At 50.0% G+C, this 13,914-nt stretch overlaps 1 protein-coding gene across 2 annotated transcripts in view; it reads left to right on the top strand.

Annotated features, from left to right (window-relative positions):
• The window catches only part of GABRA3 (gamma-aminobutyric acid type A receptor subunit alpha3), a 68,333-nt gene extending 56,865 nt beyond the window's left edge, over positions 1-11,468 (top strand). For both annotated transcript variants that reach the window (XM_053990268.1, XM_053990267.1), the window contains exons 7-10: positions 218-361; positions 1,812-1,964; positions 3,908-4,119; positions 10,937-11,468. In XM_053990268.1, the coding sequence (XP_053846243.1) occupies positions 218-361; positions 1,812-1,964; positions 3,908-4,119; positions 10,937-11,266 (839 nt within the window). In that variant the 3' untranslated portion in view covers positions 11,267-11,468. The remainder of the gene's footprint in view (positions 1-217; positions 362-1,811; positions 1,965-3,907; positions 4,120-10,936) is intronic.
• Positions 11,469-13,914: the final 2,446 nt, after the last annotated feature.

The following is a 13,914-nucleotide window of genomic DNA, read 5'->3' as shown; positions in this document are numbered from 1 at the left end:
GCCCTGCCCCTCTGCAGCTCCCTTCCAAAACCCCAGCTCGCTCCTGCTCATTTGATTTAACAGTTGTTGATCTGCCTTGGTCTCTGGCCATGCTTGGCTGTGCTCAGCCGTGTGGCTCTGAGAGATGCACAGCAAAGATTCATTTGGCTACAGGCTAATTTTGGTGTATTTTAGGTCAGGCAGAAGCACAGACCTCGTTCTTCTCCCTCCTCTGCAGATGCCTACACAAAGACAGAGGTGATCTACACCTGGACCCTGGGGAAGGATAAATCTGTGGAAGTAGCCAAGGGTGGATCTCGCCTGAACCAGTATGACCTGCTGGGCCATGTGGTTGGGACAGAGATGGTTCGATCCAGCACAGGTATTTGTGGGACCACCATGGGCTCAGCTCCTCCTGGCATCAGATGGGCTTGGAATGCCACAATTGGGAATAATCAGAGAGGCAGTCCAGGACCCCAGCACTTCCTAAGCCAGGAGGATACGGCTGGTGACATCTTCAGCAGCCACCAAGAGGCATAAAGAGGTTGTTTTTTAGTGCTTTCCACTGAAAGAGTTTTATTGCCCACAGTCTTTAGGAGAACTGATCTCAAGCATCTAAAAATGATCTGCTGAGTGGAAAATTTGCCCCACATTGTCCAGCTGGTTTGTGGTGCCGAGGGTTCATTTGTCTTGGATTCCTTTCCAACCCCTCAGGAAAGCACTGCAGGCAGGGGAGGCGAAGGCAACTACTGTTCAGTGTGATTTTCACTGCATCTGCTTGCACAAATATTATCATAACTAATAGAAGATTATCCCAAACAAATGTTTCCTCTGATTAATGACCAATATTAATCATCTTTCTCTCCCATCTGCTGCTCCTCCCTTCCCCTCTGAATCCAGGTACTGATAGCTTCTGTTACCTCATGTGTGTCTCTCATAATTCTTCTTTTTTCCCTTTTATTTTTTCCCTCTGTATGCACCAGTAGTTCTCTCATTTGAGGATATTTCCTCTCTGGTGCACTTGATTTTAATAGTGTCTGTCTGTAACAACTCATTTCACCTCCCTTGGGGAAATGTGGGGAGCCCAGGGAACTAAATGTCATAATATCTGGCCCATCTCTCTACTTAAGTTGTAGTAAAATGTACAGATGAATAACCTGGAGTGGTGAGAAAGCTGCTAAAGGCTCCTGTGTGTAATGATTTAGCAGAGCCACGCTCACAACATAAAGGCACAGTAATCCAACAAAATACCCAAAGCTTTTGGGGGGAGGAATAGGATGTTAAGGGAAAATAGGGACAGCTTCCTCTTCAGTTCACAGGTGGGGCCTTTAACAACCGAACTTGCCTGGATTTTTGAGATGGTTACAGTGAGAGAAGGTGGGATATTTTCAGGATTGTCAGAGAAAATCAAATCCTGTGTCCTGCAATCCTATTAAAGCACTGTGAGGGTGTCCCCAGGCTTAAGGGATCTTACCCACAGTGTGGCTCCCTGGGATGGGAGCAGGGTCAGGAGAGACCCCCAGGGGCCCCTTGTGCCTGGGGCAAACCAGTGAAAGATTTTATTGCCCAGTTGTTGACACTGGCTTGCCTTTGCCCCACACCCGTTTCGTAGGGAATTAAAGAAGACTCAGAGAAGTGTTTTGAAAGGATGTGATGTGATGTGAAAGCCCCCTGGGCTGTGCTGGGGCACACACCTGGCATGTGTGTGCCTGCTGCAGCCCTGCAGATCCCCCTGCCAAGTGGGAGCTGTGCAGGGTGGATGTGTGCAGTGGCCAGCGGGCCCCGGGCTGCGGAGCTCGGTGGCCCAGCATCCCTCCCGGCTCTCTCTGCAGGGGAATACGTCGTCATGACCACGCACTTCCACCTCAAGAGGAAGATCGGGTACTTTGTGATCCAGACCTACCTGCCCTGCATCATGACTGTCATCCTGTCCCAGGTCTCCTTCTGGCTCAACAGGGAGTCCGTCCCTGCCCGCACGGTTTTCGGTGAGGCTGGGAGCACCGGGCTTCCTCTCAGCATGGGCAGAAAGGGAAACAGGAAGGGCAATCACTGAGCATCAGAGCAGCTCTGTGCCAGGCCCTGACCAGCATTTCTAAGCTGCTGGCCACTCCCCAGGATAGCTTTCAGTGTCTTCCCAGTGAGCCTGCTCCCCCCAAATCACTGCGAAAATACTCCTGGCCATGTCTCTGCTACAAGCCAAGCCATAAATATTAACAGTAATCAAGGTATTGATCATCTAATTATATGCATTTGGCTGTGTCTGCTTATCTGTGCTGGCTTTGGAGCAGAGCAGAGCACAGGTACACGGGGAGGCATTTAAAGCCCTGCTTTTGAAATTGGTAATGTGCCCCTGGTCACAGCTCCACATAACACGTTCCTGGGCTGAGGCAGCATAACTGCATGGTGAATAGAGTGTTATTATTTCCTTCAGCTGCTTTCAGATCCTCTCACCCAAGCAAAGTGCCAGGCTGGCACTGCACATATATTAATAGCTTTTACAAGCATTTAATAACAGAATTGCTTTGTGATTTGCCGTCAAGACCTTTAGTTCAGGATCTACACAGGCACGCTCCCAGAGCAGGTGTGATGCTGCAGGATTGTATATCCTGGAAGTAACACTGCCCAGCAGATTCCATTTAACAGAGAGGATATTGGACAAAAGTCCCCAAGCAGAGAGTGGATATGTGGTATCATATGTAATTCCCTCCTGTGTTATCCTGAGAATTGCAGTGAAATAAGTTTCCTCAAGCAGCAGCTCAGACTGAGCAGGCAAGAGCTGACTGAAAAATTAAAACCTACCTGTGTGACAAATGTCTTTGCTCCCAAATTGCCTTGCTTTCCTATTAAGAAAATAATGAGAACTCAAATTGTTTATTCCTTTTTTTTTTTCTGCCCCTCAGAAAGTATTGTCAACAATATTGAATTGAAACTCTTAAATTACCAGGAGTATAGCTTAAGGGAACTGAAAATTAGTCAATATTTTTATAATGTTTTTAATGCATTTTTAATTGAAAAGCACATTATTGGGGAAAATGGATGGTAATGGTTGCTTGCTTTAATGAAAAAAGCTTTAAAAGACATTTTGCAACAGATCATTTGTTTAAGATAAATCAATGTGACATTTATTCCGGCAGCTTGGGCCACTGACAGCAGGACCCAGGATCCCAGGTCACAAGACAGTATTTCTAAAACCCTGAGAGCTGTGTTGGATGAGTGGCCAGTTTCTGATCCTCCCCGAGGCTCACAACCATCTAGCTGTTCTTTTCAGTGTTATTTTAATATTTTTATTTTGTTGCAAAAGCAACTAGAGGCTTCTCCATGACATATTCTACACGAGCTGGGTGTAGCATCATGCACCTTACCCCGCCAACAGGAGAGGAATGCGGTGCAGGTGCCTCCCTGTGAGCCAGGACTCCTATGGAGAGCAGAGGTCTAGTCACTGGAGTTTGGGGAAGGTTAATCTCATCCTGGTGAAGATGTTTGCCATTGACTGTACTCAAAACTGAAGCAGAATAATTCCCTGAGCAACCCGAAGTTGGCCCTGGTTTGAGCAGGGGTTGGACAAGCTGTTGCCCAGAGCAGCTGTGGCTGCCCCATCCCTGGAAGTGTTCGAGGCCAGGCTGGAGGGAACTTTGAGCAACCTGGGACAGTGAAAAGTGTGGCGGGGGGTGGAACCAGATGGTCTCTAAGGTGCTTTGCAGCCCAGGCCATCCTGTGGTTTTATGGCTCTATGAAGCTGACCTCCTGCTCAGTTATTCTGCGAGTTGCACCAAGGACTAGTCCTGGGCGAGCCTCCCTTAACTGCAGCAGGAATGTGGCTCAGGAGGTGGCTCCTGCTTTCCCGTGAAGGGAGTGGCAGCAGTTTTGAGAGGGACAGGAACGAGTGCACGATCTCACCCCACGCCTGCGTGCTGCTGTGCCCCCACAGGTGTCACCACGGTGCTCACCATGACCACACTAAGCATCAGCGCCAGAAACTCCTTACCCAAAGTGGCGTACGCGACGGCCATGGACTGGTTCATAGCCGTCTGTTATGCCTTTGTGTTTTCGGCGCTGATCGAGTTCGCCACCGTCAACTACTTCACCAAGCGCAGCTGGGCCTGGGATGGCAAGAAGGTGCTGGAGGCCCAGGAGATGAAGGTCAGCCAAGGCTGGAAGGGGTGGGGAAGAAACGCTGCGCGAGGGAGCCGTGCCAGGCACAGCAGTGGGTAGCGTGCAGCCCCGCAGCACTCGGGAGGCTGGATGCTACTCACTGAGTGCCCAGCCCAGGTCCTGACTGCAGCGGTTCTTGAGGGGCGGGGAGGAATGGCCTGGGGCTGGTCAGTGTGCTGAGCTGGGGGGGAGCACCCAGGCATGGCTGCTGGCTCTTCCCTCTGCCCCCTCTACGCCCGTTTGCCAGGGGTGCTTTGGGTTTGCATCGCTGGTGGTCTTGTGTCTCCTTCCTTTTCCTTCCAACCCAAACCCAAACCCCAACCCAACCCTCCCAAACCAATGACCCAACCCAACCCAGCCCTCCAACCCCATTCCTTGTTGCTAGCATGCCAAAAAAACCAAACATGCCCCGGGACACCCACTGAGCCGTGTCCCCTGGCCAGCTCTGACACCGGTGCCATTGCCCACAGCTGCCAGCAGCTGCTGCTCTGTGAGCTGGGCACAGAGGGTGGGTGGGAAGCCAGCAATCCCAAATGCCAACTGGCAGCAGATTAATGCCTGGCATCACCCCCGTTTCCCCCCCCTCACCCCCAGCTCGGGATCAGCCTCTCTGGCAGCTTCATCCTGACAGGCTCTGCTACCCCTGCTCGTGCCCCCCTCCCTCTGAACTGATTTAATCTTGGCTGTGCAGAGAAATCGCTTACTGTAGCATGCTGCTCCTTGTTTATATTTATTGAATCAATTTGAAAATCAGCTTTGTCCTTGTTCTTGGTTCTGGAGCCTTTATATTTTTCTCCTTTGCATTTTAATGTGTTGTTGGAAATTGTTGTGGGGCTGTATGTTAAACACCTGACAGAACTGCAGCAACTTTTGGGAAGACAGCAGCCAGTCATCTCTCTGGTGTGGAGGTCAAAGAAGGTGAACAGAGGCATCACTGGGTGTTGGATGCCTCTCTCTTGTCTTCCTTGGACTCTGTCTATCTGTTTGCTTTTGCAGCTGTGGTCTGAGCAACAGACACATAGGAGAAAAGATCCCCCTCATAGCAGAGGGTCAGGGGATGGCCTTCCACTTCCACCATGAACAGAGAAGCTAACCTGGCCTCTAGAGATGAGAGAAGCCTTTCCTGAGTCACTGGCATGAGTGAAGAGTCAGGACAGGTCCTCAAAGCCGTGGTGTCCCTTTCAGGCATGGGCAAATCAGCACAAAGTCAGGATTCACACAGCCTTGGGCAATTATGTGAACTGGGTGGAAAAAGCAGTAAAGGCTCAAAAGCTGCAGTTTATCTTAGAAGCAGCGTGTTCCTCAATTTATTCACTGACCCAGCACCGCAAGACTAACAGTGCTGAAACAATAGGGTAAGAGCACACAGAATGTTCCTGCACATGATAATCAAACAAGAAAACAAAGCAGGACCAGGAATGTTTCAGAGGGGGAGCTCTCCATGCCTTTGCTGCAATCGGTATCAGCCTGGAGAATCAGGAAGGGCTCCAAATTTGAGGATGCTTTTTCAAGCTATCGCTGATCTTTACTGAAGAAGCAAACTCACTCCCAGTCTCTGCAGCTCAAGAGAGCTCCCTGAAGAGTGATGGGCTTTCAGGGAGTTAGGAATACGATGTGTCAACATATTTGCTTTTCATCTTTATTCCAATGAGTGTTTCCAAGCAGTGAATTTGCTACACAATGGAGGTGCCTCACTGGCTCAGTTTCAGCCTTTAATTAGCTCTTCTTGAAACAATTGACAAGCCAGGTGGTTGAAACCACAAAAGGAAGAAGAAGCAGAAGAATAACTGTTGGCATTTTAAAGTTTTTGTATCAAGGGTAAAACTGCCAGTGGAAAGCCCAGGCTGAGCCCTGGTCTCTGGAGATCCTTCTCCCCAGCCAAAAGCAATGTTCTTTATTGGTGTGATGGCAAGGATCCTCACTCCAGGTTTGATTGCATGAACATCAAAAAAAAAAAAAAAAAAAAAAAATCACTGTAGGCAGCAGCAATGCTTCCCATCCCACTTGGACGAAATCATACCATGGAAAAGCTGCTGGTTGCTGACAGGCACCCCCAGTGTGTTTATTCTTTTTTTTCTCCCCCTCAGCCAAACCATTTGTTTAGATGGGAAAGCCTGGGTTTTTTTCAGGTAGAATCTAAAATGCTGGGCTGATCTTGATGAATTGCTGGTCTCTGCATCATAAATGATGACGGTGTTCTGGCTGTAGCCACAGTTGATTCTAGCTGGGAGCTACTCTGCACATTCTCTGCAGTTCTCCAATGAAAAGCAGGCAGATATCACCTTAGATGTCACTAAAAATTCCCTTTAGCCTGCACTCTGATAAGGTTTTAATAATGTTTCTTGGACCCAAAGATTTTTCAAGCCTTTCCAGCCTTCCATCAGTAATTGCTAGTTGCTAATTGAAAAGTTTATTTTCATTTTGTATGGTAAAGTGGCTGCAGCCAGCCTAGAGGTGCAGATCAAATTGAAGAGAGGTATTTGGGTCCAGAGAGGAAAACTTGTTAGGAAAGGAAAGGTGATTTTTAAAAATAAAACATCATCAGGAGGAAGGTGTGAGGTTGCAGAGAGGTGTGAGATGAGTGAGAGGCCAAAGAGATTGAAAGATGAGTGGGTTCAGTAGCCAGCAAAGCTCCCGACCTCCATCATCCTCAAAATACCTCGTAAAAAAGATCTGCTTCAGGACAGCAGGGCTGTGTCTGGACAGAGAGAGAGATCCATCCACCATCCCAGCCCCAAGCATGGCCACCTCAAGGGAATTTCTGGAGTGGCTGTGACAGTGAGGATCCAAAGAGAGAGCAAGCAACGGTGACTTTGCTGCTGGGCAACTGCAAGGATGACATTTACCAGTGAGTTTACCACAAAAAGCGTTGTCTGCTCCTCAGGATGGAAGATGCTTTGGATTCTTGGAAGACACTTAAACCCACTTCTGCCTGCAATGCCATGTCTGTGCATAAAACATGATCTAGCTCTGTATCCGTGCCTGAATGACGTTGCCCTGAAATTCTGGGTGTCAAGAAGCAACAAAACCAGTACGAGCATCTGCTGTCAGATACGTAAGAACAGAACATGCTTTGGATAGAGCAATAATCCTGGATCTCTATTTTTGTCGTAAGACAATAGTTCTTCAGTGCACGGTGAGGTTAGGTCCAGGCTTTTAATGTACTTTTTACTAAGAAAAACATGCATGAGGTGCCTTTTCTACTGTCCGGGTAAAGCCTGGCTTTTTGTGCAACTCACTCTTCAGCAATTCTCAACTTTGCCCTTTGATGCAGCTCCCTTGGGAATCATTTTCCTTTTTCCTTTGTTTCTTTCCATTTGTGGTGTCTTTGTTCCAATCCTAGAGGAATTAGAACCAACCTTGACAGGCCACCATTTTCAACCAGGTTGAAGTCTTCAGGGCTTGGGATGGTTCAGACCCTTCTGTTTTTTGTCTGCCTCACTATGGTCAATATGGTTTTGGTGGGATTTTCCCTGCTGGTCATGCTCTGCAGCCCATGTGTCCTTTGTTCTTTGCACTTGCAATCTCCATGATTTCCATGAGGATCCCAGAGGTCTTTTCCAACCTAATGGATTCTGTGATAACACTGCCAGTGATTTATGTCCTCAGCACCTTCAGTACAGTCCATGAATAATTCTTCAGCAGCACTTCACGCTCTTTTCTCTCATCACTGTGGTCTGTTGGGCTGATCATTTAATCCGTCCAACCATCCAAACTCTTTGTCTGGTGATCCAGGGAGCATAAGATCATTGAGACCAGTCCCCTATAATCTGAATGATCAAGTCTCTGGCAGGCTGCAGGAGGAATTTTGGCTTGGTGTGGGGAAGGAATGATACCTTTGCTGCAACAGCAACTGCAGCTGCTGGGCTTTGAGTTATGGGATACAGGTATGTCAGAGACTGGAGCTGCTTGGGGGTCATTAAAGAGACTTTTCTCTAGAATGACAAGTGGCAAATACTTGGATTTCCCAAGTTCTGCAGATACTGGTGACTTTCAGGCTTGCCTGTCAGAGGCATAGTGCTTCCAGTGTGAATTTGCTCCTGCCAAGGAGCAGGTACAGAGAAGTAAATCTCGAGAAAATCATAGGCAGAAGCAGTAGTTCCCATAATTGAGGTGCTCTGTTGTTAGTTCCTCAGCAGAGAGGCTCGAAGACAAGAATATTTAACAAAAAATACTATTATTTTCCAGTGTGTGTGTTGTTGAACAACTTGTCAGACTGCACTATCGAGGGAACAGATTTATCTCTACACCAGATTCTACAGCTTTTCCCTCAGGAGACCAGCACAAGGACATCTTGTGCAGCAATTCAGTCTTCCCGAGCCTCAATGGGGCCGTAAGTGCAGGAATTGCTTTGCAAAACAGATGTTTTAAATAGGACAAGTTTTCAAAGCAAATGTGGGGGTTCCTCCTGTTTATCCACTCTTTCCTTCTATTTCAGGAGGATGTGGAATTCCTCACAGATGAAGGTGCAGGGTGAAGCCTGGGAGCTACTTTGCAGTTGCAGTCAGCAACAAGCACATTTTGCTTTGTTTGATTGTCAAAATCTTGCCTGAAAAACTTGTTTATAAAGCCCAGCAAACAGGCTGAACCGTTTCTCTGACACCTCAGGGGCAGGACACATGGAGGGCACACGTGTGCCGTGGGGTAGGCAGCGTGGGTGTTCTGGGTGGTCCCAGCTCTGACCAGGGTGAGGACTCCGTGGGCAGCTGGGAAAAGGCCCTGGCTGAAGGTTCTCAAGTGTCTGCTCTACCTGAGCATCCTGATCTGAGGTCCAGGGAAGCCCAAATTAATGCTTGGGGTCTCTGGATCACACTACTGGGAGCAGCAGGTCGCTGTCACCACCCACAATTTGCCTGACTTTACTCCATTCCAGCTGTTTTCATGTGGATCCACTTTCCAAACTCTGGGGCAGGAAAGCTGTCCGGGTTGAAAATGTCATGTATTCATCTTATTCCTCTAATGAATAACATGGCTGATTAATGCTAAGATAATCACAGTGCACTGCCAATCACCTTCTGCGAACAGCAATCTGTTTTTCATTTCATTACTGATTTTTAATTATTTTATTGCCTCTTGTAGCTGTGTTAATAAGGAATCTTACTTAAGCATATTTAAGTGTTTTAATAGGTGAAGCATCTTTAGCCCTTCGCTTGCTTTTTGTCAGTTCTTTAGCAGAAAAGTTCACCTGCTGTGCAGAGGGAATGTGTTAACATGGCTCTAATGACTGCAGAACCAGACTCAGTTAATTGTTAAAGACCATCAAATACTGTGAATATGGTCCAAACGGTGGCTTAGTCTGGTCTGGAGCCTGAAGATATCTAGACCTCCTCCTAAAAAGTTAATTTCTGTAATTGCTGACATTATTACAAGGCTGCCTGGCTGTGGTGTTATTGGAGAGGGGTTTAAAGATTGCACAGATGTCTGCTTTTAGTGGCTCTGAAAATCCTTGTGGAAAATTCATTTCCTAAGGTAACCAGGAATATCCATGGTGACTGTAGACACATTTAAAATGGAAGTGCAGCACTGAAAGCCAAAGCCCTGGGACAGTCTCTGCGGAGCAGAGGCTGGGCAGATCTGGCCCTTCCAGCTCCCAGTGCTGCCCAGTTCCCAGGGCAGTGTGAGGGCAGGGACAGGTCCTGCTGGCTGCCCTCTCTCCTCCTGAAGTGCTTCCCTCAGAGGAACATCCATGACCATGCCCAGCAGCCCTGGGAAACGCCTGGATGAGCCTCACCTTGTTTCAGTTGCTTTTGAGCAGAAAAAAAAGTCTCCCAAAGGCAGACCTTGTTCTGAGTTTAGAGACCAGAGTCCCACCATGAGGCACTGCTGTGTCTGGTGCTGGCTCTTGGTGTAGCAGGGGGCACCCGTGGGGCCCCTGAGCGCAGATTTCATTCAGTGGCCTTCTCCTTGTAGCCTCGGGTTGCTTTATACAACCCAGTGCAGCTGGTCTCGGGCCCCTGGCAGCAGCAGGAAGATCCCCAGAGTAGGGGCAACACCTGTCATGACCCCTTTGGTCCATCTTCCTGCCCACCCTTCCTCATGAACACCTGGGCTGTCTGTCCCCAGCATTCACCCTCATCCTCCAGTGCATCACATCTGACACACAGGGGCCTCTCTCTGTGTGCCATTCTCTCTGCAGTTTGTCCTCACTGCAGCACAAATGCTGTCCCCCAGAGCCCTGTGGGAGGGATTCCCTCACCTCCCGTGATTTTCAGCATCCCTTGGGTAGGAAGGCAGGAGGAAAGGCTTCCCTCTGCCCTGTAGTGCTGTGTTGAGCATCCCACAAATCCTGGTTGGTGCAAATGCCTTCCATCTGTTCTGTATCTGACCTGGGTGGATCATGAGGTGCTCTAAAGGGTTCCAGAAACAATTTGATCATTGTGTTAAATCGTAAGGTGTTCCTGTGAGGAACTCAGGGCATTGAAATACAATGAAACACAATGAAATACATTGCAATGCTGCAATGCTGTTGCCCATATCTTAATATGGCTTTTGGCCACCAAAAAATAAAATCAAGCTGTAATCCTGTGTGCTGTGTCCTCCTCTCACCTGACCCAGGAAGCAGCCAGCCAAGCAGAAAATCCAGTTCTTCCCCAAGGATGGCCGCACGGGGTGTCATTCCTTTTTGCCATTCTTCTTTCACAAGGTACATTCCTCCCTTCCTGGCCTCTGCTCCTCACGCCTTTCTCCACCTTCTCACCCGGACGAGCAGGTAAACTCAGAGCACAAAACGTTCTCCGTGCCATTCTCTGCCCCTTCAGCTCTGTTTGTTTGTTGTTTGTTTTTTTTCCCCTTCCACCTCCCCTAGAAAAAGGAGCCGGTGGCGCTGGCCAAGAAAACCAACAACACCTACAACATCGTTGGCACCACCTACGCCCTGAACATCTCCAAGGAGCCCGGCCTGCCCACCATCTCCAAGAGCGCTGCTGCCGCTGCCACTGCCACCAGCGTGCCCCCCAAGATGCCCCGCCTGGAGGAGAAGCTCCCCGAGAGCAAGAAGACCTACAACAGCGTCAGCAAGGTAGACAAGATGTCCCGCATCGTCTTCCCGGTCCTCTTTGCCATTTTCAACTTGGTTTACTGGGCCACCTATGTGAACCGGGAGTCAGCTATCAAGGGAATGATCCCCAAACAATAAAACAGGTCACACAAACCTTCCATCAGTGAGCATCATCCCAGCAGGAATTCTCCAGGGCTTTCTTCTTTTCTTGTTTTGTTTAATTATTATTGTTCATTTGATATTATTATTATTATTATTATTATTATTATTATTATTATTATGTCACTCTTTTATAATGTAAACAGAACTGCGATTTTAATTTAATCCCATCTATACCTTGGGTTTGTTTACTTTGATGATGAAAGCTAAAGAAAAAAAAATAATAAGGGATCATAACAAGTTGTGCCTCTAACATCTTAAATCTGCTGTCACCCATCTGACCAAGTCACCCTGCGCTGCCATCTCTCCTCTGCCACCTCCTGTGGTCCCCGTGGTCTTCATGCCTCTGCCATTTCACGCTGTCCCCGTGGGCTGCTGCTGTGGGGCTCCTCCTCCTCTGTGATGGGCTGCCCTGGCATGGGGGATGCTCTGGGACACCTGGCTGCAGGGGGTGTCAGTCACTCAGCCAGGCTCCTCTTCAGTGCCTGGCACTTCCTGCTGGGTCCTGCACCTGGGCAGGGGAGCAGCCTGGCACGGGCCAGCTTGTGGGCCAGTGCCTGCTGGGGCAATCCTACCACTGCTGTGGTCCCCGGAGCCATTGCAGGGGTGGCAGCATCTTGCAGGTATTGCAGGTCTCCCTCCTCTCTGTCTTCACCAAGCCCAGCTGGTTTGGTCTCTCCAGACCAGAGAGGTCCTGGCTGGCTGGCATCCCCCACTCTTGGGGCAATCCATGTTAGCAGGAAGTGTGGTTCCTACCAGAGAAATCATTTGCCTCAGCATCAGTCAGGAAGTCCAGGCAGGAGCTTTTCCAGGCCTTGCAGGAGATGGCAGCTGTGAGGCTGCAGCACGAGCTTCAGGACTGCAAACCACGGAGCTGCAGTCCAGGGGGATGGCCTGTCACTTTCTCTTATGGCCCCATCCACTTATCCTTCTCAGCAGATCTCTCTGTCCCAGCCCCTTCTTCCAGCTTCCCCTTCATCTTCCTCTGGCTGCTCAGCAGCCCTCCTTGGTGTCTCAGTGCTCACAGGTGGATTTAGGCAGGGAAGCTCCCTCCTCCTGGCTCAGGCACGCTGATGGGGAGGAGCCCAGCCTGGGGAAGTCCAGCTCATGGTAAATCCCTGCTCCAGTGCAGGATGTTCTCTGTGGGACCTGCCACGGGGATGAGGCCGGGCACAGGTGTCCCCAAGACTCTCCCTGCCCCTGGTGAACTGGTGCATCCTCAGCACCACGGGAAAACAGCACAAGGGGCTCTTTGGAAGAGCAGGGTGCCACTGCTGTCCCACAGAGCCACGTCAGCCAGGTGCCATCCCACAAAGCACCTGAGGTAAGGCCCAGTCTAACACTGCACACTCTTCCAAGGAAAGCCCTCCGGTGCCTCGGAGAGAGGCTTTTTCTCCCTTCCTGACCACCACAGTGCACCCAAACTGGTGTTTGTCCCTTTCCCAGCACTACAAAGTGGTGACATCCAAGCCATCTGTCCCTGGATCCATGGGCACACTGTCCTCCAACAAGGAGGGACATCCTGTGCCTGATGATTCCTTGGGGTAGCACAGTCCTGCTGCCACAGAGGGGTGCACCCCTCTTTCTTAGGCCACCCTCTGACCCCCAGAGCTGCCCCCAGCACGTTTTGGGCTCATGCAGCCAAGCCAAGGCCCCAGGATGCCCAGGGTGATGCCTTCAGCGTTCCTTTGAGCCCCTGTGCCAGCCTTAGCTTCCCCCTGCCCGTGCCGGAACAGGGCTGAGCACAAGGCACAGGATTTGCCCCACCTGGAATATCCCTGGGGGCATCAGGATGGAGAGAGGAAGGCCAGGGCACTTTGTCCTGCAGCGTGGGTGGCACTGGTGCACGTCCTGCCTGTCCTCTACCAACCTCACTGGCTCAACAGCAGTGCAGTCACTCCCCCTGCCCACAGCTGAGGTTTGGAGAGGAGTTTGGAGATGTTTAGCCCAGCCCCAGGGTGTTGAGCCCACAGACACATCCACGTGGCTGGCAGCATCAGGAAGGAGGAACCAGAACCACCCCCCCCACACACACACAGACTGCTGCTAAGGAAACCAGCTCTGTCCACATCCTCTCTCACAGCATCTGCACCCCAAACCATGTCATTTCGACAGTGCCTTTCATCCCCAGGGGCTCCCTGGTGGGTGGGAACACCCAGGAGCTCTCCCACTCTGCCTGCAGCACCAGGGTGGAGGAGAAGAGGGGAGGGTGCAGCATCCCCAGCCCTTCTGCTGGGCAGGGAGGACATCTGGCTTCTTTGGCACCTGGCTCTGCCTGTTGGGCCTCCTGCTGCTGCTGCAGCCACCCCACTATGACACCCCAGCTGCCCCATCCCTGCCTGGACGTGTCCCCAAGCCCCTCGTCCCCGAGGCATCCCCCACACTCCCTCCAGCAGTGAGTTCCCTTCCTGCCACCCTTCTGCTCCCTGGGCTCTGCAGTGGGGAGGGTTTGGAAACATTTTCTTAAATAAGCTAGATGCAGAGCATCTCATAAAACATTCATGTCACTATAATACTTAGGCCTAAGTGAATGGAATAGAAACCCTACAACAAGCAGAACCAACACAATAAAATGGTCACAAAGAGTGTGTTGTGTTTGCAAATGGAATTACAGCAAGTTTAAATGC

The sequence above is a fragment of the Vidua macroura genome, chromosome 14, assembly GCF_024509145.1.
Source record: "Vidua macroura isolate BioBank_ID:100142 chromosome 14, ASM2450914v1, whole genome shotgun sequence".
Classification (NCBI taxonomy): Eukaryota; Metazoa; Chordata; class Aves; order Passeriformes; family Viduidae; genus Vidua; species Vidua macroura.
Note: the sequence above shows the minus strand (reverse complement) of the source record. Positions and strands in the feature narration are given on the sequence as shown.